Source organism: Mastomys coucha, unplaced genomic scaffold, assembly GCF_008632895.1.
Source record: "Mastomys coucha isolate ucsf_1 unplaced genomic scaffold, UCSF_Mcou_1 pScaffold22, whole genome shotgun sequence".
Lineage (NCBI taxonomy): Eukaryota > Metazoa > Chordata > Mammalia > Rodentia > Muridae > Mastomys > Mastomys coucha.
The window spans coordinates 42,030,590-42,055,665 of NW_022196905.1; the positions used below are offsets into that span (position 1 = coordinate 42,030,590).

Here is a 25,076-nt window from a genome sequence, read left to right on the forward strand (position 1 = left end):
TTAAGGATTACAAAGATATTTTTCAGCCAAACACAGATCAAAACATTTATAAAATAAAGGTTCAGTACTAAAAACGTCACCATCATCTTCTTGTCTTTAGTCTGTAAGGAAGGCAATAGTATATAAATATTTGTACATCATTTATATTCTGTTACAAGTAATCAAAAAATTGACATTATAGGGTTAATTTTTGTATGCTATATCCAAATGAAATCCCTTTTTATATAAGATACTTGTAAACCCCTTATTCTGGTATCTATGGAAGTCTTGTTCTCCTCACTCAAGTTTATGAAGGGAGGAACCCCAGACATCAAAAACAGTTAACAAGTTTAAATGACTAAGGAAAACTCCAAGCTCATACTTGAGCATTTAAAGCCTAACTAGTGAAAATGGGTGTTTATCCACATCTGCCATACTTTTTAATTGATCTTGGATTTTCCTATAAAGCTATCAAATGTTCTCAGAATGTCTGATTGCTAACAGTTCTCTACTAACCGCTGTCTTTCTCTGTTTGCTTTTTCCTTGCTGCCTTCTAGATGAGGAAGAAGGCAAGTTAACTTTGTATGTGTCTGTGTGTTTTGTCCCTCCCCACATTTTTTAGACTTAGAATATTGTTGTAGATTGAGAGCTTGTATGAAGGGATGGTTTGAGCAGCTAGCCCATTGTCTCTTCCTGGCACTTTTCTCCCATTGGGATGGACCCATTCCAGAAGATCCCAGGGGGGTTGGATGATTTTCTCCAGAAATCATGGATCAGCAGGTGCCTGTTTTGATGCAGCCTGGCTGATGATGTTCTGGTTTTCATTAGTCAGGTCGTGAAATCTGATTGCAGAATACTTTTGCTTTCAAATACTGAATAGAGAAATTACACAACTGCAGGTGACTGATTATAGCAAAAGTATCTATCAGAAGGAGCCCTTGAAAGAATCATTTGGATGAACAATTACAGAATGATATCGCACAAATTACTGTAATAACTTCAAAGAAAACAGCAATTTTTAGTCTATACAGACTCCAAAGTTTTATTATGTAGATTTCTCCTGCATTTGTTGACATGGGATAACTTAATTTGGTCAAGATGGAATTTTTCTGTATTTTTTTTCAGAGACAAAGTAAATTATGCTACAAGCTCCATTAATCTTATGAGAAATAATATAAATTATTTTGAAGTAGCTACTTATTTTAGAACTAGAATCAGGTCTTGAATCTGAGTTTAGTTTTACCAACATTTTTCAAGTTTAAAAGTCTTAAACATTTGGAGCTAGAGAGATGGCTCATGGTTAAGAGCATTGACTGCTCTTCCAGAGGTTCTGAGCTTAATTCCCAGCAACTACACAGTGGCTCACAACCATCTGGGGTATGATGCATTGTTCTTGTGTGTCTGGAGACAGCTGCATATATGCCTATGTATATTTTTTTTAAAGGGAAAAACTCTTACAATTTTATGGCAATTTATTAAACCTCAAGAGACAAATGCACTACTTCTAAAGATATAAATGCATATCTCCCACAAGTATTATGGACACTTATTTAATGAACAAGTGTGAGAGAATTTAATCTATGTCTCCTGCTTTCTTCTCTGAGCCTGCATGTTTCTCATGTCTCTCTATTGTAAAATTCAAGAGAAAAATCTAGCTGCCATTGATTTCTTTTCTCTGTCTTTTTTTTCTCCTTTAGGTCACCAGTCATTCATGGCTCCCTCCTGCAGTGTGCTGCACTGCCCTGCTGCCTGTACCTGTAGCAACAACATTGTAGACTGCCGAGGGAAAGGTCTCACTGAGATCCCCACAAATCTTCCTGAGACCATCACAGAAATGTATGTGCTCTAAATTTTCTAATTCTCCTTCCACCTGTCTACTAATCCAACCCATGATACTCTCTCAGGAAATGTGAGTTGATAAAAGGCAACTCTGTTTAGTGGCCTTAGGCAAATGATTTTTCTGAAGAGTATGAACATGGACCCTTACTCTCTTCAGCTAAGTACGTTACGAGTTATCACAAGTAAAATGAAAAGGAATACATTTTTAGGACAGTTGTTTAAAGGCATTTAGGCTGTTTTAGAGACAGTGTGTGTATCTTGTCCTGACTTTAGGTTCTATGGGTTTTCTGACGTTGGTGTTCTACTACAGCAATGGAATACAGAGATGGCCAACAGTAGTAAATAAGACACTGCTAGCAGATGCACTACCTTCCCAAAGCCAAGGTTTAAACTGAAATGGCATGGTCTTGCTTTAATGGTTAGAACATGTGATGTATATAGCATGCTAGACTGTAACAAATATCAAGTCTATTGTTTAACTAGAAAACATTTTAAAATATATGACCCAGTTACTACCTCTATCAAAGGCCAAATTCTCTAGACTGTTGTATACTTTCATGTCATGTCATGAATGTTAATGTCCTTGTGAAATCTAAGTCATGTGGATAAAAGAAACTCATGTAAGATGCCATTCAGAAGGTTAGCACCATAGGAAGCATCAAGGAAGAGGCTATCTCTAACTATCTAACCATAATGTTCCAGTTTCGTAGGCCAATCCTAAATAGTGACACCGTTATCAGCTTTAGAATTGTTGCCTAAGTAGGAACAATTTCCCATAAAAGCAAAAGTAAAACTATTATTTTCAAAAACCACCTTCATTCAGCACATTTGTTTAATTGCTGTAATAAGTTAACTGCTTCAATTTCCTTTATATGAGAATAAGCTTCGTTCACAAACTCTGTCTTCACTACTTTTAAGTACATTATGAGTTCATAGTGACTTTAGAGGACTGGGCCAAGAGACTGGCTCTTCTTCAGAGCCTCCAGAATCCACTGATATTTAACACTAGCACCAAAACAATGCATAACACATGCACATAATAGTATCTTATTCAAATGTTTAGTTGGTGGAATATTATCTTACACATTTCCAAGTATTTTGTTTTTTTGTCGAAGCTGACTCTTACAAGCATAGTAAGATGTCGTTTTGAAAGTATCAGGTCAGATTTTGTAAGAAAGATACATCAAAAACAAATGACAGAGGTAACAGTGAGTGAAAAGCTTTAGAAATTGTAGAGTTGGACTTCAAGATAATATTTATATTTTGAGGCACTAAAAAAATAGTGGTCTAAGAAATCTCCATCTATCATTGAAGCTCGGTATTGTTGAAGTCCTTTGAGCTTAAATAGAACATAGTAGATAGTCTGAAGTAGGTTATGAAAAGAAAGTCACAATGATCATTTAATCTCTTCTAGAGTTTGTTATTACACAAATAGGAAGAATAACTTAATGCAGAGAAAGTGTCACGAAGTCAGTAATCTTTACTCTTTAAAAGACTGTATCAGTATAACATAATTTTATTGACATATTCATATATAGCATTGGAGTTCATAAAGACAACTTCTTTCAAATATATCATGTTATCATATACTGTGATCATATTCACCCTAGTTCAGTTTCCTTCTGTGTGTGTGTGTGTGTGTATAAGTGTGTGCATGTGTATGTGTGTGAGTGTGTGTGTGTGTGTGTGTGTGTATGTGTGAGTGTTTGTGTGTGGTGTATGCATAATGTTTTTATGTTTCTATAAGGAATTTTAAGACCCACAAATGGTAGAAATCATAAAACTAGAAATATTTGATTGTCTATGTCTGGCTTATTGATTCTATATTATTTCCAGTTACTTCATTTTCCAGAAAATGATATTATGTCTCTCTCATTTAGAGATGAATAAAATTCCATTGTGTTTACATGCCGACCACATTGTCTTTATTCATTCATTTGCTGACAGACACCTCAGCTCATTGCATAACGTAGCTACTAATACTTGTTCTGTGATAAATAGATCTGAATGTACCTTTTTTAGCTGACATCAGTTCATGTTTTTTAAACCAAAAACAGTTTATTAACCTATCCAGATACAAACTTATATTAAGTATATAAAAACACCTTAAATTTTCCAGAGATTTGTTTTCATTTTCCTTAAAAACTAGTGATTTGGTATAGTGTTTAATACCTATGAAATGAGGAATCAAATATGCATTATTATGAGTTGAGCACATATAGCAGAAGGCATTACAGAAGGCAGAAAGGGGAGGCCAAGATAAAGTGAGTATGTGGGTAGAGTTGGTTGGTGTACTTTGATAAACATCTCAGGTTTACTGGTCATTGCAGACTCTCAGTTCCTGACCAAATTCCTTCCCTCCTATGACATCATCCTTTTGAGAATTCAGGAGCGTTGTCAATTTGGAAATGAAATATATAGAGCTATATGCACTTAGAATAATGCAACCATTTCATAAATGATAGCCAAAAATCATGGAATTCAAAGTACAAACCTAGCACCAGAGCTGTACCTGGGTGGGAGGTGGTAAATGGAAAGGGGAAGTCTGAGTTAATAAAACACTGTGAACATTGGCAACAAAGGTGTACAGATTATGTAGGCGCGGTGCTTGGATGACTTATCATAGCATAGATAATGAAAGAAGAGATCACTGAAAAATGGGCCAGCTAAACTTCATAGAGTGTCCCAATACTATAAAAATCTTTATAGGAATGCATCTGGACACAGGTGTTTTTAATTGAATCTTCCAAAATCTTACAGTCTTAGGTCTGTATAACGAATGGGCTCCCAAAGGCAGAAGATCCCCAGGAATCTACTACATTTTTCTTTGGGGATATTAGAAGAACAGAAAATATTGGCTAATAATAACAAGGGGTCATAGAAATAGATGTGAGTCGATAGAGATTCTTTATTATTAGGGATTTGTATTGGTAAAGATTTACTAGAGAAGGCAGAAAAAATATGCCATTTTTGTGAATAGGCTGTAGAGGAACTTTTATTCTATCACTTCATATATGAAGTGACCATAGTAAAGTAATTTGGACTATAACATAATGCAGATTATATTAACTTTTAAGCAGTAAAATAATTTACCCAAGTCAAAGATTTTGAAGTACCTAACCCAACAAAATCTATATTGAAGCATAAATTCATCAAGTATTTGATGAGAAGGGAAGAGAGGAGGAGAGAGCCTGAGCAGAAAGCTAGATGAGTCAAAGCAAGAATTCCGCAGGCAAAAACATCTGCTCAGGCAGCTGTGTGTGGCTACCTGGGAGCCAGGTGATGGCTAGACCATTCCTATGAAAGGATGCAATTTTGTCAGTCATGATTACAAAAGGACAATTATCAGTGTGAAGAATGGGAGTACTCAGAATTAGAAAGGAACAATAAAATGAGTTTGTCTGAGGAGGAATACACACACACACACACACACACACACACACACACACAAATTTTTCTGTGTATGTGTGTTTGTATACATAAACACACATGTATGTCTATATGAATTTTTTAAAAAATTAAAAATCAGAAATCTGCAATATTTATTAAATTAGAATGAAGCAATATTCTTTAGGAAAAAAATAAAATTGAATAAAACATGTGTGTAATAAAACCAAGACTAAAGAAGGAATATTTGACACAGGAAGAATGCAGGCATATCTGCTCATAGTAAAGAAGGACAAACAGCTGCCCTAAGGAGGGAGCTAGAGGCAAAAATATATCAAAAGGAACACAGCAGTGTGAGGCACTTTAAGTGCTTTAGTCTATGTAATCCTTTTTATTTTTCATTTTAGCACTGTGTCATTCCCTTACATGCTCTATAGACTTCACATAATGGTGGAGTTTAGTAGCATGGAAGATATACTAAATAATACATCCCATTGGGTTTGCCTATATTGAGAACATGGTTTGTCATATCATGGTACAATAAGCTAAATTTATAAGTAGGAATAAAGGCATTTGTCAAGGTCTAGGTGAATTGTATTTCTCTGATTATTGCATTGTTATTCAGTGGGAACAGAACACTTTCAGACGTACAATGTAGTAGCTTAGTGACTCATTTTTATCTTTCGAAAATGAAAAAATATATATCATTAAGTGATAAAATGTAGGAATAGTACCAAATAAAACATTGTTTTTAATTTTTAGAGATTGCAAAAAATTTAAAAAAAAACTCCTCATCAGTCAAATATTTCAAATCCAGGTTAATTATGAGTTACCTGTGCAATACGTTTATTTCAGAATGAGATATTTCAATAATGTAATACATGTTTATTATAATAGGCTCAAAATTGTAATAAACAGAGTATATGTGCTTTGTAAATGTGACAAACCTCCCTGTAATCTAGGTTACTAAGTATTCTCTTTGTTCGGCTTCTTTTTGCAAATACAAATTCATGCTTTGATATTTTACACAACATTTATTCGTGAAGATATAAAAGAAGACACTTTTATTAAGTCAAAGTAACAAATCATTTGGAGAAGAAAAAAGTAGTAAGTAATAGATTAACATCTATTTAAACTCTTCAGTGCAGAATGCTTATACCCACAACATATAATTTGATTTTTTTCATTGACTCATGATAATTTTTATTAAGTTAAATAAAAGAGGAGCAATACTTTAGGGACATGTGCAGACAAACCTCTAGGGCTGGAGGGACTCTTCTCAGGAAACCTGATCACACAATGATTTTATCATGGCAAATGATCTCTGTTTCCATTTATGGGCAAGGAATATGTTTTGACTGTACTTACTGATCAAATTTTAATTTATGAGTTTATTTTACTTTATTGTTATTAGATCATTAGGATTTTGAGTTTCAAATGACAACTCTTCTCAGACCCATCCACCACCTTCCCCCCACAACCTTGTGTCTTTCTTTTTGTAAAACCATCAAGACCAATCTGTACTATAAAAATGTTCTTGGATATACAGTCTTCTACTGGACAATAGTCAACTTATTAGAGGCTACAGACGTAAATAAAACAATCTTCTCCCTTCTCAGCAGCTAAGAGCTTCCATACACTCTGGCATTAAGACTAACACTTACGAATGGAACCCCATGGAACTAAAATATTTAATACAATAGAAAACTTCATCCCTTAAGGAAGAATGGAAAAAAATCTTTACCATCTATGTGTATTTCTAGTTTTTAAACATCTTTTTCTAATTATGAGTTTTATGAAGACAAGAACAAGTCTTATTCAGACAATTAAAGAGTAGCCAGTAACAAATCTAGTACTATGGCACACTAAGGCACTTGATAAGAAGTTGATAAATAGCTATAGGAAGTAAATCCATACACAATTCAGAAATCAATAAAGCACTTATTACTGAGTTGTCTATGAGAAAACATTTTTTTGCCATGACAAGCAAATAGAACTCTAAGGTAGAGTTAGCCATTTCTTGTTTGACAAGATTTCTTATAGGCATAAAACCTATAAAAACGTAAATAAATAAATTTAAGTTAATAAAGAGTTTATAACATGAGCAAAAATAGACTAGACAGCTGAAAGAATTCACCAGTAATATTTTCTTTTTCCTTGTACTGCTTTGAAGTCCTCCCTGCTATAGCTCCTTTTCTTGCATTCTTTGATGACAATCCCACCATTTTGTACTCTTCTTGAAAGATGGACAAATTCACCACCTTAAAGATGATGCATAGACACCTTTCTTTGAAGTCATATTTCTTCTCTAATGCAGGTCATAGACATTTGATCTCTTAGACTGTCAATTTAATTTTGTGAGATTTAAAAAAATAAGAAAAGGAATCTTACTAGAAAAATTTACCCATGAAACAGCTCACAAAGATTTAATTTTAAGCTTACTTAAGTGTAAAGCTCACTGTCACTTCTTATCAAGCTCCAAAAGAGAAATAGGAACAGCTTCAGCTTGTTAAGATATTGTCAAAAAGGAAACTGGACAGTCAGGAAGAGAAAGTGGCAAATACTGAGAGAAAATAACAACAGAGGTAATGGAAACTTCCAGATAAAGAGCTCCTAGAAAGCAGGGGACAGGAGAGTTTTTAGGTATGGAAATATATAGAAATGAAGTCTCTTTCATGTTAGTTTGTGTCCATAACCTCTGGTAATGTCATATTTTCTGTTCAAGTTTGTTTGCTTAATATTGTATTTTATTTTAGACAAGGCTCACTCTCTTATTCAGGATATCCTCAAAGATTTACTCCTCTTGCCTCAACCTTCCAAGTAACTGGGAATATATATATATATAATCACCACAGTTTCCCCTCCCTCCACTCCTCCTAATTCCCCAGAAGCACACCACTGCCCCAGATCCAATACCCCTCCAAATTCTTTTCAGAGAAAACAAGGTCTCCTAAAGATGAAGGCCAAAAATGGCAAAACAAGATACAATAAGGAAAGGTAAAAGCCCTCTTATTGAGGGTGACAAGACAAACCAATAGGAGGAAATATCTCAAGATCGGGCAAAAGAGTCAGAGATAAACCTACTCACACTGTTAGGGCAACAAAAGTATCAAATTAACAGACATAGCATATACACAGAGGACTTGGTGCAGATCCATGCAGGACCTTTGCTTGGTGCTTCTCTCTCTGTGAGCCCATGTGAACACTGCTTAGTTGATTCAGTGGGCCGCGTTCTCCATCCCCTCTGACTCTTGCTGTCTTTCTTCCCTATCTTCTGTCGGGTTCCCAATCTTGGGAGGAACCCAGTAGAGAACTTCAATTTAAACTCTCTCAGTTTAATGTCTATTGGTGGGTCTTTGCACCCGCAACCATCTGCTGCTGCTGGATGAAGGCTCTCTGATAAAAATTGGATAAGCAGCAATTTATGAGTATAGTACAATATCGTTAGCAACCCTTTCATTGATGTTTGTTTGTTTGTTTGTTTGTTTGTTTTGACAGTCATGTTTGGTTCTACTTTAGGTCTCTAGATTACGCAAATCTTGTTTCTGGCCATTCATGCAGTGTCTGGTATAGGCTCACTCTTTTTAGGTTGGCCTCAAGTTAAAAGAGACATTGGTTGGCCACACCCACCAGTCCTATGCCATCATTAACCCACATTCAAAGGCAGGACTGATTATCAAAGTTTTGGTATCTCAGTTCCTCTTTCCATAGCCTGCAGAACATCTTCTCATGTTAAAGAGACTAGAAAGTAGGGTGACTGCTCCTAGCCAGCACCAATTCTACTTGTCTGTGTTCAAGAGCTGAGTAGACTTTGTCCTCAGTAATATGGCCCTACCATCAATTTTCAAAGAGTGACATTCTCCCTTAGCATCAGTCTGGCTTGTTTAGAGATCTCCAGAGGAGTTCTTCAGCAAACAACTCAGATGAGTATCATGCCAGTCAGTCCCACCACAGGAAGCCCTGTCTGGCTCTACAAAAGATGGTCAGGTCAGACTCTCTGTTCTCCCTTAGTAGGAGTCCTCACTGGAATCATGCTCATAAATTCCAAAAAGTTTCCATACCATTCCCTAAACTAGCCCCTCAGCACCCCTCAATTCTAGCAGTCTCTCCTCTCACTCTCACTCTACCCTCCGAAGCTGATCCCACTTGCTCCTCCCCTTCTCCACTGCACCCAAAGAATCTCTCCCACTTCCTCTTTCCCCCCATGTTTACTTAACCTCTCTGGCCATATAGATTTTACCTTGGTTTTCATTTATTTAATAGCTAACTTCCACTTAGAAGTGAATACAAACCATATGTATCTTTTTGGGGTTGGTGACTCAAGATGATTTTCTCTAGTTCTATCCATTTGTCTGCAAATTTTATTACATCATTTTTTTAACAGTTGAGTAGTACTCCATTGTATAAATGTACCACATTTTCTTTATGCATTCTTCAGGCGAGGGACATGTAGATTGTGTCTAGTGTCTGGCTATTATTAACAAAGTGCAATGAACATAGAAGAGCAAGTGATCTTGTGGGATGGAATGCCAGAATTGGTATAGCTGACTCTCAACATAGGCCAATTCACAAATTTCTGAGGAACCACCATATTGGTTTTCATAGTGGCTAAACAAGTTCGTACTCCCAGAGGAGGAGTATCCCCCTTGTTCCAGATCTTTACCTTGTGTTGTTATCATTCTGATAGGCACAAACCATTGTCTGTGACTTTGTCTCCTTTGTTCTCCTATCAGCTAAACTTTATGTGTCCTAGCACCTAACAATTTAGTTTATTATAACTAATAGAAAGCTATCCTGTTAACAAGTCTGGCAATGAAAGAGTCATCCCTCTCTGTCCTGCCATTACTGTCTCAATATTTAGCCTAGTGAGGATAGGAAGAGTGGCCATATTGGAGCCACCAACCCTATCTGGGGATCAAGGTTTGGGCACACAATGTGGAAAGCTTCCTAGATGCCATTTTTATAACAGAAGAAATGACAATATAGAGCAGTGAAGAGAGGCTTATAGTGCAGAAAGACAATTTTAGAAGTCAGATGAAATCCACAGTAAAAGAAAACCTGTTGCTGGTGTGGAGTCTTCTCAGAACTTGACTTGCTTTGAGCTCTCCTGTTGCAAACTTTATTTTCAAAGAAAGGCAGAGCCTGAGGCAAGTTGATGCAGGATCCTGTTTCTGAAAGAAGAATTATTAATACTAAATTTATGGTTGGTGTATCCCAGCTAAGAAGTAACTTCTTAGTATTTTGAGGGATTCTACTTTTCAGTGAAGTGTGAAAGGCTTCTATGGGGTAAAAGTTCACTCTCTTCAGTTCTTGTTACAAATGCTGGTGTCCTGTCTAGCATTTTCAAGTCATTCTACAGATGCTCTGGATAATCTAGAAGATGCTTTGTGAGAAAATGGGTTCTAATGAATTCCCTTTTCCAGGCTGGGATGGGTCTTCTGAGTGTGGCTTTCAGTAATGGACTGCAGCTGGGATTAAAGTACATTTCTGGACATGCTTGTGAGACAGGTGAAATGTAAAGGAATTGCACTTTGTGGTCAGCATGCTGCTCTCCTCAGTCCAGAAAAAGAGAAGGCTCTTGCACTTGAAGACTACGTCAGTTCATTGTACTTCTCCTGGATCCTTTGCACACATTTAGAAAGGAAAAGAGAAATACTATGGAATGTGAATGCATGTCTATAGTCTGTAATTACATGCTGAGACAATTTGAAATTTCTCACTTCTCCATTTCTGTTCAGGTACTTCTCTAACAGGTAGTTTATCCTTTTCAATGCTGTTTCTATATTTATATCGTCCAATATTTTGATTTATTTAATTGAATTCAATAGTACTCATTCACTGTTTCTACAACTTAAAAATCATTTTAATATTTTTACAGGAATTATTACAAAACTAAGACTTGTTCAGCTTGTGTGTAGTTCATCCTGCATTAAATGATTTTTAAAAATTGTAACGTGAGCATTGTAGCTTATGCCTATAATCTTAGCACTTGGCAGTCTGAAAAAGGAGCAGTCCCATGAGTTTGAGCCCAGCTTGAACCATAGTAAGTTAAAGTCCAAATCTAGCTAGATTAACATTCTCTCAAAACAAATAAATAAGTAAAAAGCAAATAGAAATATTCAAAAAATCCAGGATAAAGTTTATGTAGATGTTTTTAATAATAATCTCAATTACTTATCAATCACCTTTATAATTAGTTTATTATTTTATGTAGTTTATTATTAGCTTATTCTAATTATGACATTTTAAATATATTTTAAAAATAAGTAAAATATGCAATATTAAATTTCTCATGAAATATACAGAATAATTTATATTTATGCTTTAGACAGTATGGAAAAAAGAGCTAATGAAGACAAATGATGCAACATTTAATGTAATTTGTCGTGAAGTGAATGAATGGCATACAGTTTCACTTGTTATTAATTTAAAAAAGATTTTCTTTCTTTATGTCTATTTCTGTATCTTTCTGAGTGTATACTTCATGAACATAGGCCACCATGGAGTGCAACAAAAGCCTAATGTGCTTAAAGGTGGTTGTGAACTGCCTGAAGTGGGCACCAGGAACCAAACTCTGGTCCCCTGAGAGAGCACAAACTCTACTTATTTGCTAAGCAATCTCTAAATCCACTTTCCCTTAATTTTAAATAACTTGGTAATTTGAAAGAGAACTTATTTTCGCTATGGTGTTATTTTCCTGTCCTTGAAGAAAATATTATAGATTAAAAGATTAAGGTTACTTTACTTTAGTTCATAATATTAACAAGCCACTTCTTAGAAACTAGAAACTTAGTAGGCATTTGAATATGTTCATTATTTTATATCTCCACACAGGATCAACTAGCCTGTATCCTGTTTTGGCTCTAAACTTTACATTGTAATTTTATGTTCTTTGAGTGAGCCAGTATAGAAGCAGCACTAATACCTGTGATATGTATATGTGATACAACACTTTTAAAAGTCATCTTGTATAACAATAACACAACAATATCAGTAATTACAAAAGAATCTGAGGCATAATATTTTAAGCAGGGAGGTTTTTGCAACATTTCTTTATAAATGAAAAAGATAATACTAAAATTATAAGACAATCAAAAGAGGCCTTAGAGAAATAAGCACAGAGATGGATGTAATAACAAAAACCAGGAATTTAATAGATTCCCTCAAAAAAGCCCCATCTGTTTCTAAGAAGAACTATAGTAGAAGAAAGATGTGCATGACCTAGTATCTTCCTATATATGGTATGCTCGATAAGTAGAAAAGATAGCCACTCTGCGAGAACAGTGAAGCTGAAAGGACACACTGACTGCCTTACAGTGCAGATACTGAAGCTTTATACAGGGTAATAGAAAACCTCAGGAGAGTCATGCGTCCATCCTCAGAATATGGGAGCAGAACACCAGATTCTGCCAGGGAGATTCACATCTTTTTCAAGTATGAAAATGTGCTTTTCTGTAGAGAAAATAAGGATTTTTTTTAATACAAAGACAAAATCATGTGATAACACAAGGAAGGTGAGAAACCTATGTGTTTTGCAAGGAACTGAAAGTTTGCAGTTGCCAAAAAATACAACAAAAGCTAAATCTTTTTTTTTTTTTTCAAGATAGGGTTTCTCTGTATAGCCCTGGCTGTCCTGGAACTCACTCTGTAGATCAGGCTGGCCTTTGAACTCAGAAATTCGCCTGCCTCTGCCTCCCAAGTGCTGGGATTAAAGGCGTGTGCCACCACTGCCCAGCTTAGAAGCTAAATCTTAAGGATAAGCTGGATCATAATAGTATCACACTGGAGAATTGCTTAGGCACAGAAATAGCAAAATAGATTTGCTTGTTATAAAAATAACCCTAATGTTCAAGGAATAAAGAAAGGATCTGAAAGGCACCTTTGAAACAGACCCTTAAAGAATGATCCAGGTAAGCCTGGATACAAGTACTGATGGGAAGTTATGCCAATGAGTCATTCTAGCACTAATGTGATTTATTTCCTTAATCTGTTAACATCCCGAAAATATATAGTAGAATCTGACATAAAAATGAGAATATCTGAGACAGGAAGTATTATTCATTCTCAGACAGAGCAAAGTTGATACTTTAAAAACAATTACATCATGAATTTGTAGTTAATTAGCTGCAGGGGTGTTAGGAATTTAGACAGTTGAAATACTAATAGTGATCACAGTATAACTGAACTTTGATGGCAATTATCCACAAGACTCCAGTCATTACTTCAAAACAAAACAACAGACTGTTTCCTTTTTTATAATTCATGAGATTTTTAGATAGGTTGATAGATGGATGGATGGTAGGAAGGTTGATAGATAGATGATAGATAGATAGATAGATAGATAGATAGATAGATAGATAGATAGATAGATAGATGATAGAAGATTGATAGAGATAAAAGTTAGATATAGATGAAAACTTAATTTTATTGATTTTGTGAATCTCAATTTGTCTAAATACAACCTTATTGCAAACAATGTTGCAAAGTCTCATTTCCTCATATTTCTGTGCTGCTCAACTGATGCATACTACATGAAATTTTGCATTTGGATATGTGTCTACATGAATAAATGCAAGCAACTTTTAACATTCATTCAGGTGTATACTCATGTAGACACAGATGCACTGTTCATGTTCACACATTGTTGTTTTGGTTTAGGTCAAGAGACCAAATATATGAGTAGTTTCTCTATTATGGAAAAACAGTTGAGTGTTCGTCTGGGAGATACACTAAAATGCTATCAGAAAAAATAAAATAAAATGAGATGAATAAAATAGATAGTTCTCATAAACAACCCATCTAAATACAGAATTGACTGATAATCAATTAGTATGGGCACAGCCCTAATGTAAACGCGTTAGCTATATGCAAAATGCAGACTTTAAGAAGTCTATATTAACTCAACTGTGGGGACATTTATTAAACTAGCAAAGTTCCAGCAGCAAACCTTATGAGAAAGAAATAATACTTTAGTTTAAATATGGTTGGTCAGTTTTAGAAGGTATGCATAGAGGAAGTCAATAGTGTAAACCCAGGGCTAAAATGTAAATGTAATATTCCAGAAATATATAGTAGTGACTTTAAAATTGCCATGCAATAGACACGGAACTCCCCAGTGTGAAGAGAACCTAGGTCCTGCCCTCAGATGCCAGTGTTTACTGTGTGGAGACCTCCTTGCCTACACCGAGCAATTTAACTTTCTGAACACAGAGAGTCTTTGAGACTTCCCTCCCTTTGCCCATTAAATCTGTGTCCCATTCTCTGGCATCTGTGTTTGCCATTTATGTTAAAAGCAGATGGAGAAAAATGCAAAGACATGTCTGTTTTATCGGCATGTACAATCAGCATCTGGGCTGTATCTTACAGGCTCAGTCAATCCAAATTGATATCTCACTTAGTATCATAAAAACCTTTTGTAGTTTCCAAAATGAAGCAAGAGCTAAACATTACTGAGTATGATTATAGACCTTACAACTAGCTTGTTTTTGAATCTGGATGTGTATTGTATACCTGTGTTTACTATAGTTGCAGAAATATCTGAATAACTGTTTGCTAATTGATCTCTAAACATAATTTACCACCACATATTAATTTCACTCTAGAGAATCTTCCAGGTAAAATATTTATTGTTTTAAATAATTCATATATATGATCAGGACACCTGCAGATATTTGTGCATATATGTCATATTTTTATTCATCTACCTCTATATAAGAAAACACAATAAAAAAACATAATATATTTTCTTTATACTGTAGTTCTTACCAAGGTACTGTGGTAAGTTCTCTCTTATCACTTCAGAACTTGAAACTAAAATGCAGAAGGAAGAGGCTATTTAAGGCCCCCTAAACCTAAGGATGGTACATTCAAATTTAATCTAGTTTGTGTAAATGCAAGATTCATGCTTCTAGTCAACAAAAGACAAGTATTTTAAAAGGCTTGTACTTATGTATATCAAACCATATGAAGACCTATTATAGAGTCTTAATATTTGCATGTGCATGTCACTTTGTGTTGTTTTTAAAGATCATTCGACTTAAGGAAACATTGAGAGAAATGGGTCAGAAATAAATATTAAAGTAGACTAGTTCAGTATCTTGTAAATGTATGCATAACTAGTTTGGCAATTTGTTTAGCAGTCAATCATGGTGTGTTTTGTAAGATTTATGTGTAACATCTACCCCATCATAATCACTGGAGAGTGTTTTATGTCACATAGCAGCAGATCAACACATGACACAGTAGTACTTCTATGTTCACTGCTTAACCTACACACAGTTCCCATGTCCTATGGTGTCCAGCTTCGCAGCACAGGCTTCTGGTTTCTTTTGTCTTGCAAAGAGCCTGACTTTCCAAGGATCCATTTCTGTTAAGGAGCACAGAAGGGCTGTGATTTATAGCATAAAACAGAAAGAGTAAAAATGCAGAGGTAGGTCAAGTGAGGGGAGAGAGGACTTCATTGGCTAAATCTCCTTGTGAGGATTTGGGACTGGTCTCCATTCAATACAGTGAAATATCTTATCTCATCTTACTAAGCAAATAGCTAAAGTATCCTTCAATTTTTTAGGGAAGTGCTAATAGTAATATCGTGAAGTACATATATTATGTAGAATAATGCAGTATAATATATAAATATATAAAATAAAAATGATATGTATGTTTGTAATCTAATTAGAAAATGTTGTAGATTTGGTCACATAAATCCTGTGGATTAAATTGATCCTGGCGTAGTTTACATGAAAGGACTCATGCTTGCATTATTAGGGCATAGAATTTTTCCCCTATTCACTTTGTTAAATCTGTTTTTATTTTCTAAAAAAAAAAAGACGAAGCAAATTCTCTCAAGAACTGACATTTGGAAGCCTCTTAATTATGGTGTGTTTTATCCTAATCATGCAAATATGTCTTATCCATTACACTATCTGTTTCCATAATCTTGAAATGGTTTTAATTAGATTCTTCATGGAACAATGGACTCAAATGTGCACGCTTTGAAATTCAGCAGATTCTCTGCTAATATAATAAGCAGAGAGCAGAAGCTAATGGAACTAAGAGATGTAAATATAGTTTGCCATTTTTTTAACCTGGAAATGCTGATATTTTTCTTTCTTATATTTATGGTTTGATCAAATGCTTTCCCCTCTTTCTTATTAGTGGCACACCATTATATGAATATTGTTTAGTTTGTCAAGTGTATCCTAAATTTTTTATGAAGTAAAAAAAAAAAAATAACAGCACTTGCCTCTACAAAGTTTAATGACTCTAAGATTTAAATGTAAGTACATAATAGTCCATGGTTTGTCCATTAAATAAGAATGAAACAAAAATGAAATGCTTTCCAGTGGAGTTTGTGCCTGCCTGTCAGTGACAGTATGTTTTCTCATTTAAGAATTACTCTTTTTGGTTATGAGCCTAGCCTTTAATGGCTGAGCCATCTCTCCAGTCCAGAATTACTCTTTTTGATTGAGGAATGCAATCATGTTTATCCTTAGTGGACTGCTGAGACAGTGTGATAAAAAAAAAAAAAAATTAGCTGCTAAGTGTGAATAGCAGTACAAGCTTTTTCAAATATCCTGGCTAAATATCCATGGCTAAAAGCCATGTCAAAAACAAGCAGATAAGAAAAGCCAGCAGGTCCATCATGTATGGTATTCACTGCTCAGTGCTCTGCTATGTAAGTTTCAAGTGAATCTGTTATCAATGTGAAATTCACATCTCGGTACATCAGTGTAATTGCATTTCCTTATAAAACATTATAATTTCATCATGTATTCCCTTTGTTTTATACATTTTATTACATTGGATATTCAGTTAGTTAAAATTATGTTATTTATACTGTGGTGTGATTGATTAGATATAAATTTTTAATGAAATTTAATATAGATTGAGCATAGGTTATCATAACTACATGTACCTATGGACTTAGAGAGATGGCTCATCAGTTAAGACTGCTTGCAATACAATCAGGAATACCAGATATCAAAACATAGAACCCAGGTAGCAAGTGGGGTGTCCCTTAAATGTCCATAACTCCAGCTCAGAGGAAGCCAGAACTCTCTTCTGTCCCCATGAGCATAAATATGAACATCTACACACACCCATGTGCATATGCTTATGCAGAAAAATACTTGCATTTAAATGAAATAATCTTTGAGAGCAAATGTAAAAAACATGCTAAATTGCCACTGAAGCAATTAGTAATTATTTTAAGTATTCTAGGTGCTTAGACTTTAAAACCATAAATGAACATTAAACTTCCCTTGAAATAACTTAAGTCCTATTAAATATTAGAACATGTTTGGATATGTTGTAGGTTCAGTATACTTTGCATCACTATAAACTTGAAAACAGCATAATTTCTAAATATCCATAAAAATAAATCACTGAATTACTTTATTGATCCTTCATTATTTTCAACAATTTCACATGACATTGTAAAAAGTTGTATGAACAAATTTTTCATTCTGTTAATGTAACTCATCATCATTATGTTACTATAATCCCATGATTAACTAAAATGTAAAGATTCTTTGCCATAGACCGACTATTTTTTGTAATTTAACGGTAAGAATAAATCAAAGCAGAAACAAAACTGATCTTTAAACAACCATTGAAAAATATACTGGTCAATATTACAATAAAATAACTTAGTCTTTGCTGTATTTAAAGTCTGTGAGAAGTATTATTTCTTAATAACTAGACAAATAATTCAAATACTAAACGTATGTGCGTGTGTGAATGTGGGGTTGGATGGGTGTGTGTGCGTTAGCAGGCAGTTGATATCACATACTGTCCTAACTTATTCCCCATGTATTTGTTTAATATTTACCCTAATTTTATTTGTATGTATATGAAGGAGGTATTTTCAGATGTTAGTACATGCACCCACAGAGTCCAGAAGAAGGCATTTGATCCCCTGGACCTGGAGTGCTAGACAGTTGTGAGTCCCCTCACATGTGTGTTGGCAACTGAAGACAGGTCTTCTGCCAGAGCCAGGATACAACCTTCAATCCTGAGACATCTCCCTAGTCCCTAGCCAACTTCTTATCTTTGGAAACACCATCTATCAAATTCAAGGCTCAACTGAAGTGGCCTGAGTATCTGGGTCTCTCTCTTCTCTCCAGCCCTGGGGTTGCAGACCTATGTTACCACACCCCACTGCTTACACTGCTCCTAAATCAGAACTCAGGTCTTTCATGCTTGCATAGTGGAAGACTACACACTGAGCCTTCTCTCCTGTCTTAAATCCATATTTATTAATATGGATGGTTTCCTGTCTTCCTCTGAGATACAACAACTTGATAAGGAGAATATATATGCAAATACAAAATTATATATGCATGTGTCTGCATATCACCATATATCTATATACATATGTGACATATGAGAAAACAGGTTTGCACAAGTATATAAGCATATGAACATATGACACATATATGTTCTATGAGTAAAGATATATGTGTATATATTTTTAAATCGAGACAGGAAATATTATTTACTCCAGGCAATTTAATATGGGAGAATTTCCTGGAAAATGTAGGAAGGTAATAGAGTAAAAATTTCTACTTAGCTCCAAGTTTACAAAGGCTAAAAAAGTTAAAATAATAAAAAAAAAAATGAGGTGCTCCCTCTAGCAGGAGCTGAAAGTATGATGCCAAGGAAGTGGCTTCTGAGGATATTCCCTAAAACGGAGGACAAATACACTCTGGATTTTCCTCCAGATGCTTCAATCTTTTATCAGCAATTCTCAATGTCTAAACCCAAACCCAGTGGTAAGTGGAGTCAGTTCTCAAGAATCCAAAACTACACAGACAGATTCTTAGGTTCTGAGAGAGAAAAAACAAAGATGAGAGACAGATGATCATTGAGAGACAGATGTTCATTTCGATGAACAAAAGCATTTACTAAGTGACTTGGTGAAACCTCTGTCTTTGGGTATTTAGTGGCTGGGTGTGAATTTCTCATATTTTTCAAATAGTAGAAGCTCGGGCAGACAGTGTCTGAGAGGTAAATTTAGTTTGATTTTTATCATATTGTAAAAACATTCCACCTATGCTTGGCTGTGTTTTTCTGGCAAGATTTTTATTGTAGTAGTCTTATATCAAGTTAGCAGATATGCATTGTTTAACTGAAGATATCTCTATCTATCGATTTAGAATCTAGAATTTTGGCTCATAGGTAGCACCCAAAATAATTTTGTGAGCATTTCAGTTTTTCTACTGGATGTGTGTGCTTTCTATAGAGGTTTATAAATTCAATATAGGACATTAATTTCATTCTTGAATTGAGAGTTACTGTTAAGATATATTTTACATCTAAATCCAGTGCCTCGGCATATTTTCTTTACTTGTGGTTTATTAAAATACACACCCCCTTTTCTACAAATGCTTCCTATTCTATGTAATCTTCTGACCCAACCCATGACTGGTTAGTGACTAGGTAGTACTTTTATTTTATAATTACTGCCATTTTGTTCCAATCTTGCTTCACATTTAAAGGGCAACATATTTTAATTTTAGCACTGATTTTAGAGGAAAAGAAGGATAGCTCATGAAACACACTAGCTTCCCTTCCTGACATGAATCTTATGTTTGAATATAATGTATCTAGAATTTTACTTTTCCTTCTAAACAATGATTTGTTTTGTGTTTTTCATCGCAGACGTTTGGAACAGAACTCCATCAGGGTCATCCCTCCAGGAGCCTTCTCACCATACAAAAAGCTTAGACGACTGTGAGTTAACAAGACCGTGCAAAGATAGGTCATTTTTTAAATTATGTAGGTCAAGACTATGCAGGAATCATTAAGCATAGCCAGTGAAGAGATTGACAGCTTAATGACAGTCTGATTGCCAGTTGTATAGCTGTACTTTAATCTTACTAGTGAAACCTTGTAATTTTTAATGTTCACTGTAATTTAGTTTATTGATTTCCACAAAACTGGCCATGACATCTTTGGTATGCTATTGTCTAAAGATGCTGTCCTTATGAATAACTTAAGCAAATGGACAGTAGTTGTTTCACAGAATGGGGTTCATCCTTAAATTATCCGATGCTCTGATGTTTCATTTGGAAAATTGTACGTGTGTCTTCATAGACAACATATACAAGTAAATCCTCTTCTCTAGCCAGTTTCAATGGCATCCTATGTCATTTAACCCAACCTTATTTCTGATTGTAGAGACCTGAGCAATAACCAGATCTCTGAACTTGCGCCAGATGCCTTCCAAGGACTGCGTTCTCTGAATTCACTGTAAGTAGACACTTTTCCAGTGGGAATCCAAAATATTCTAAATAACCAATGGTGGATTTCATCATCTCACAGGGGCCTGTTGTCTGTCATTAACACTAGCCAGTTTTTATGGTAGACGTGTGTGTGTGTGTGTGTGGCTTTTATTTTAACTTTGTTATTAAAGGGAGGAGAGCAGTTCCTTTGAAAGATTATTTTTAATCCAGCTGTAATGTCAGGACAGGTTATTTTGAAGTCCTCCAGACAACTCTAGATTTATGTCTCAGTCTATAGCTTCATGTATCTCAGCACAATGTTGGTCCCTTTAGAATGATAAAGTCCGAGTGCTACTGAGAATAAGTGAGCCTTGGGAGCCAGCCTTTCATCCTCCTTCATTACAGGAGGATTTTCACTCCAATGTAGCCCCATAATAAGCATTAGTTATGAAGGTCAAGAAGAGTTTCAGAAAGATAGCTATGCAAATTACAGATGGGCTAAAATAAGTTATTAAAGGTTACCATTATTTCTACTTATGAAAAGTTTTCAAAGTGTGTCAAGTAAAATAACCTTTTGTCTTTTTAAAAATGAGTGTAGAGTCCAGCTTACTTACTTACTTACTTGTTCTGCTGATAATAAATTATTGCCAGTCTCTCAGGTTTCAGAAGTGAGCCACACCCTCCTTCTCTCCTAGCATCTTTAAATAAGTAAAAAAATCTGTTTATGCAAGTTTATTTGATACCTCATCTTTTAAGATCTTTCTGCAAATAACCTCATGTATGTGTTTAAGTTAATTTGATTAGTACATCTACTGAAGATGTGAAAATAGTTTAAACAATATGGTGTCAGTACCTCTACAGAACGTTCATTAAAACAAAAACAAGTTAGATTTGATATTTAATTACCAAAATATTGTCATGTCTTAGAGATTATTGGACTTGATTTGCGCAAAGACTTTTAGGGCCACTCTTAATATATACAATATCATTTACTATTATTAGCATTAATACTTGCTATATTATACTTCTATATATTAATATAATATAAAATGTATTATGGAACAGCATCTTTTAAAAATCATACCATAATTGAATGTTTTTTTTCCCTTGGGGACAAAAGACAACTACGATTTGTACTTATTTATTTATTGATGTTTGTACGTGTGCTTTTGTGCATGAGTAGAGAGCAGAGAACTTGTAGACTTTCAATCTTTCCATTCACCTGTGGACCCCAGGGATTGAACTCACACCCACACTTTGGGCAGGCACTTTTACTTGCTGAGTCATCTCACTGCCTATCACATAGAATTTTGTTTTTCTTACTGTGACAACACTAACATTTCTGTAATGCTTAAAAGTTACCTTGAAGGCAAGCATACTAGATAGAATACCACCGCTCTCTGTAGTTTAATTGTTCCTTCCTTTAATCTTGTGGGAGGAAATGCACACACGTTCATGGTGTATGTGTGTGTGTGTGTGTGTGTGTGTGTTGTTGTTGTTGTTGTTATTGTTGTTGTTTATGAACAGATCTCCTTTTCTTGTCATTGGACACTTGAGGTTAGCTGACCTGTGAGGTTCTGCAGATTTCTGTCTCCTGGCTCTCCTGTCCTTCAACACTGAGTTATACACATGTAGCATGGTGACTGCTTTTACCCATGCAGCCTTCTCTCCAACCATCTGTAGTTCTTTTATTTTTATCACTCAGAAACATCCTTCCCTAGTTAGGAAAGAAATGCAAAGCAGACTAACAGGGAACCAAGCTTATGCTTTTAACCTTTTCATGCTTTGTATTCAAATCTTATCCCCACCTCTTCCAAGCTTAAGGCTGAGCAAGTTACTAATTTACATGTGCCTCAGTTATCCTGTCTCTAAAAGAGGAGAGCACAGTCTCCCCTTGCTGGAACTATAGAAGCAGGGTGCAAAATGCTAGAGGTAGTAGGCACTGACATGGCAGATTCTTGGCCTTCAGTGCATCAACGCTTGACATCATTTTAAAATAATACATTGAGAATGATCCAAAGGCACTGGCTTGGACAGGGCATGGCTGGTTGCTTACCAGCTTGTAAAAGCATCTAAAAGCATCTAGTTCATCTTCCAGCACCCATGTCAAATGTGGGTACCATCATGCATATGCCCCCCATACATTCATATACAGAATCAAATAAAGTCTATTTTTCAGTGTCGCTCGCTGTTGTCTGCTGTCTCCATCACCTAGTTCTCAGGTCTGCAGAGACTGCCATGCAACACTCAACTGCTAATTTTTAGTTTCCTGAAATCTGTTCTGGGATTGAAGTTGACTCTACTGCCTAGTATTACATATGTCACTCCTGGGCTTTTCATGACAATGAGAACCTGTTCTCCCCAGGCATCCTTTGCATTCACCATTAGAATTCTCCGAGCGCACATCATTGTTTTGAGCTTACAGGCTTAGCTCTTTGGCCATGTCCTTTAATGATTAATTCATTCCATTGTAAATCATTTGCAATAGCCATTGTTGCTTATTTTTTCCTGCTGTAGGAACACTCTCTTTTGCCAGCTTTCAGCAAGGCAGAATTCAAACAGGCCACCAGCACCTGCTGTTGCCCACCGTATCTAAGGCCAAACCCATACTTTTAAAATAGGTTTCCTTTTTTTTTGTTTGTTTGTTTTTTTTTTTGATGCTTGTAGCACAAACATGAACCTCCTTAATGTGCCAATAAAAGCCCCCCCATCTGATTAATTGCTGATTGCCGGTGTTTCTGTGAAGCTCATGGGATATGTCATGAAGAAGAAAACTAGAGACACTGCTCAGTGGGTTATTAGTCATATTTATGTTTGCTTAAATGAACTTTCAGAGGAGTTCCTTTATGTCTTCCACTTTCTCTTTTTAATTCTTTTCCTGTTAAAAAGCTTCCCTGCTGCTCCATCTGTTTTCTTTAAGTGTGTGGTCCCTGGTGGTTTCTCCAGGCTCCATGGAGGCCACATGTCCAAAAGTATACTTGAGGAACTTAAAGTTAAAAAAAAAAAAAAAAGAAAGAAAGAAAAAGAGAAGATCCAAAGGTTGGGAAAGGAAATTGTGTTTGGGAGGAGTTGTAGGAGGGAGCAACTGTAATCAAAATACATTGTACAAAATTCTCAAAGAAATCACAACATTGCCAAAAGAACCCCACAAATTCTAACTGGCCTTCATGCACTTTATATTTTATGACTTGCCTTTCCATCATTTTTATCCATTTTGTCTTATTTTTCTAGACAGTCATTTGATTTTTGATAATTTTGACTGATGTCTCTGCTGTTTCTATCTTCACACTGTTGCTGTGTCAGAAGTGACTTTATCTGTAACCCCAGCTTCCTATAGGTAGAGACAGGAGGATCCCTGGTGCTGGCAGGACAGCCACACTCCTCTATGGGTGACATCCTGGTAGTGTGAATCACCATGTCTCTAAAATCTCAGGGGTAGAAATGATTGACAACACTTGATGTTGGGATCAGTGCTGAACACACACACACACACACACACACACACACACAAGACACCACTGGAACCTGCCCTGGAATGGTTATACATTTTATTAGAGAAATCTAGAAATCCTATTCATAGGGAGTTTTAGTATTTGTTAACTGGTAGCATTTACAGTTGATAAACCATCTACCAACAACACCTATCTGATATGTTTCCTGTGTCACTTGCATGAGTTCCTCCTCTCATTGATGTTTTTTCTATTCTGTCTTCTACTAACAATATTAAGTGAGGAATTTTGTAACATGATCCTTTAAAAACCCGAATGTTTTTGAGAGATAGAGAATGGTTCTATGATACAAACATGACATTACTCCTAACCAAAGCACCTTAGATACCTCTTTGCCATCTTAAAGAAGAAGCCCCAACTGAACAGATTGTTAAATGATTCGCCTCTTGATTTCTTTTTAAAAGGAGACTCCCACCATTGGAGTATCTTTGTTGATTTTCAATATCAGTGGGTTTAACAATATAAAATGTTGTTTTCAAAATGATGCTTTAGATTATTCTTTGGATATAAAACCCATTAACCCCAGCCATATCAGTTGTATTTTGGCAGACAATGGACATTTATAACATCCTGCTTGAATTTAATTAAAGTGTGTACCATGCATACAGTCTAGCAAAGTTTCTGGCACATGGAGTAGCACAATAGCTATTGTTATATGGTTTAATTTAATTAAATATCATGATCCGATGTCGTAGTAATCTGTCCAATTGTATCCCCTACTGCTTTCTTTTATTCTTGACTTCGAAGCATATATTTCCCCTTTATCCTTTCTTAATCTCCACTTCACCCTCTCTCTAACAATATAGCATTTTATCTTTTGTACTTTGATTTTTTTAAAATCGTTTCCTTTCTAATTGATTTGCTTCTCTAAAGGAAACTCTGACTGTTCACATGTGCTTTAAAGATGCAGCACTGGAATCCAAACCAATGAGCTGTGTCCCTATGCTATGGAGCTCTCTGCTTTGTTTATTCCTTTAAGTGTTTTCCTCCTGCTCTGTAGTACATCCCAACTCCCTCTGACATCTTAAAAGGGGAATAACAGTGTTTCCTTCACTCTAGTAATCTCTCCCCCATTGTGTGCTTATTCTTTGTACATTAGAGCCATACACTGCTGTCAAGCAAATTTCTTAAACTCAAA

General features: G+C 35.4%; 1 protein-coding gene across 7 annotated transcripts in view; it reads left to right on the top strand.

Moving 5' to 3' along the window:
- Slit2 (slit guidance ligand 2) overlaps nucleotides 1-25,076 on the top strand; it is a 331,000-nt gene that overhangs the window by 212,219 nt on the left and 93,705 nt on the right. For 4 of the 7 annotated variants that reach the window (XM_031342214.1, XM_031342213.1, XM_031342216.1 and 1 more), the window contains exons 9-12: nucleotides 537-548; nucleotides 1,677-1,815; nucleotides 19,867-19,938; nucleotides 20,386-20,457. In XM_031342214.1, coding sequence (XP_031198074.1) covers nucleotides 537-548; nucleotides 1,677-1,815; nucleotides 19,867-19,938; nucleotides 20,386-20,457 — 295 coding nt within the window. The remainder of the gene's footprint in view (nucleotides 1-536; nucleotides 549-1,676; nucleotides 1,816-19,866; nucleotides 19,939-20,385; nucleotides 20,458-25,076) is intronic. The other 3 variants (XM_031342212.1, XM_031342215.1, XM_031342218.1) reach the window with 1 other exon arrangement.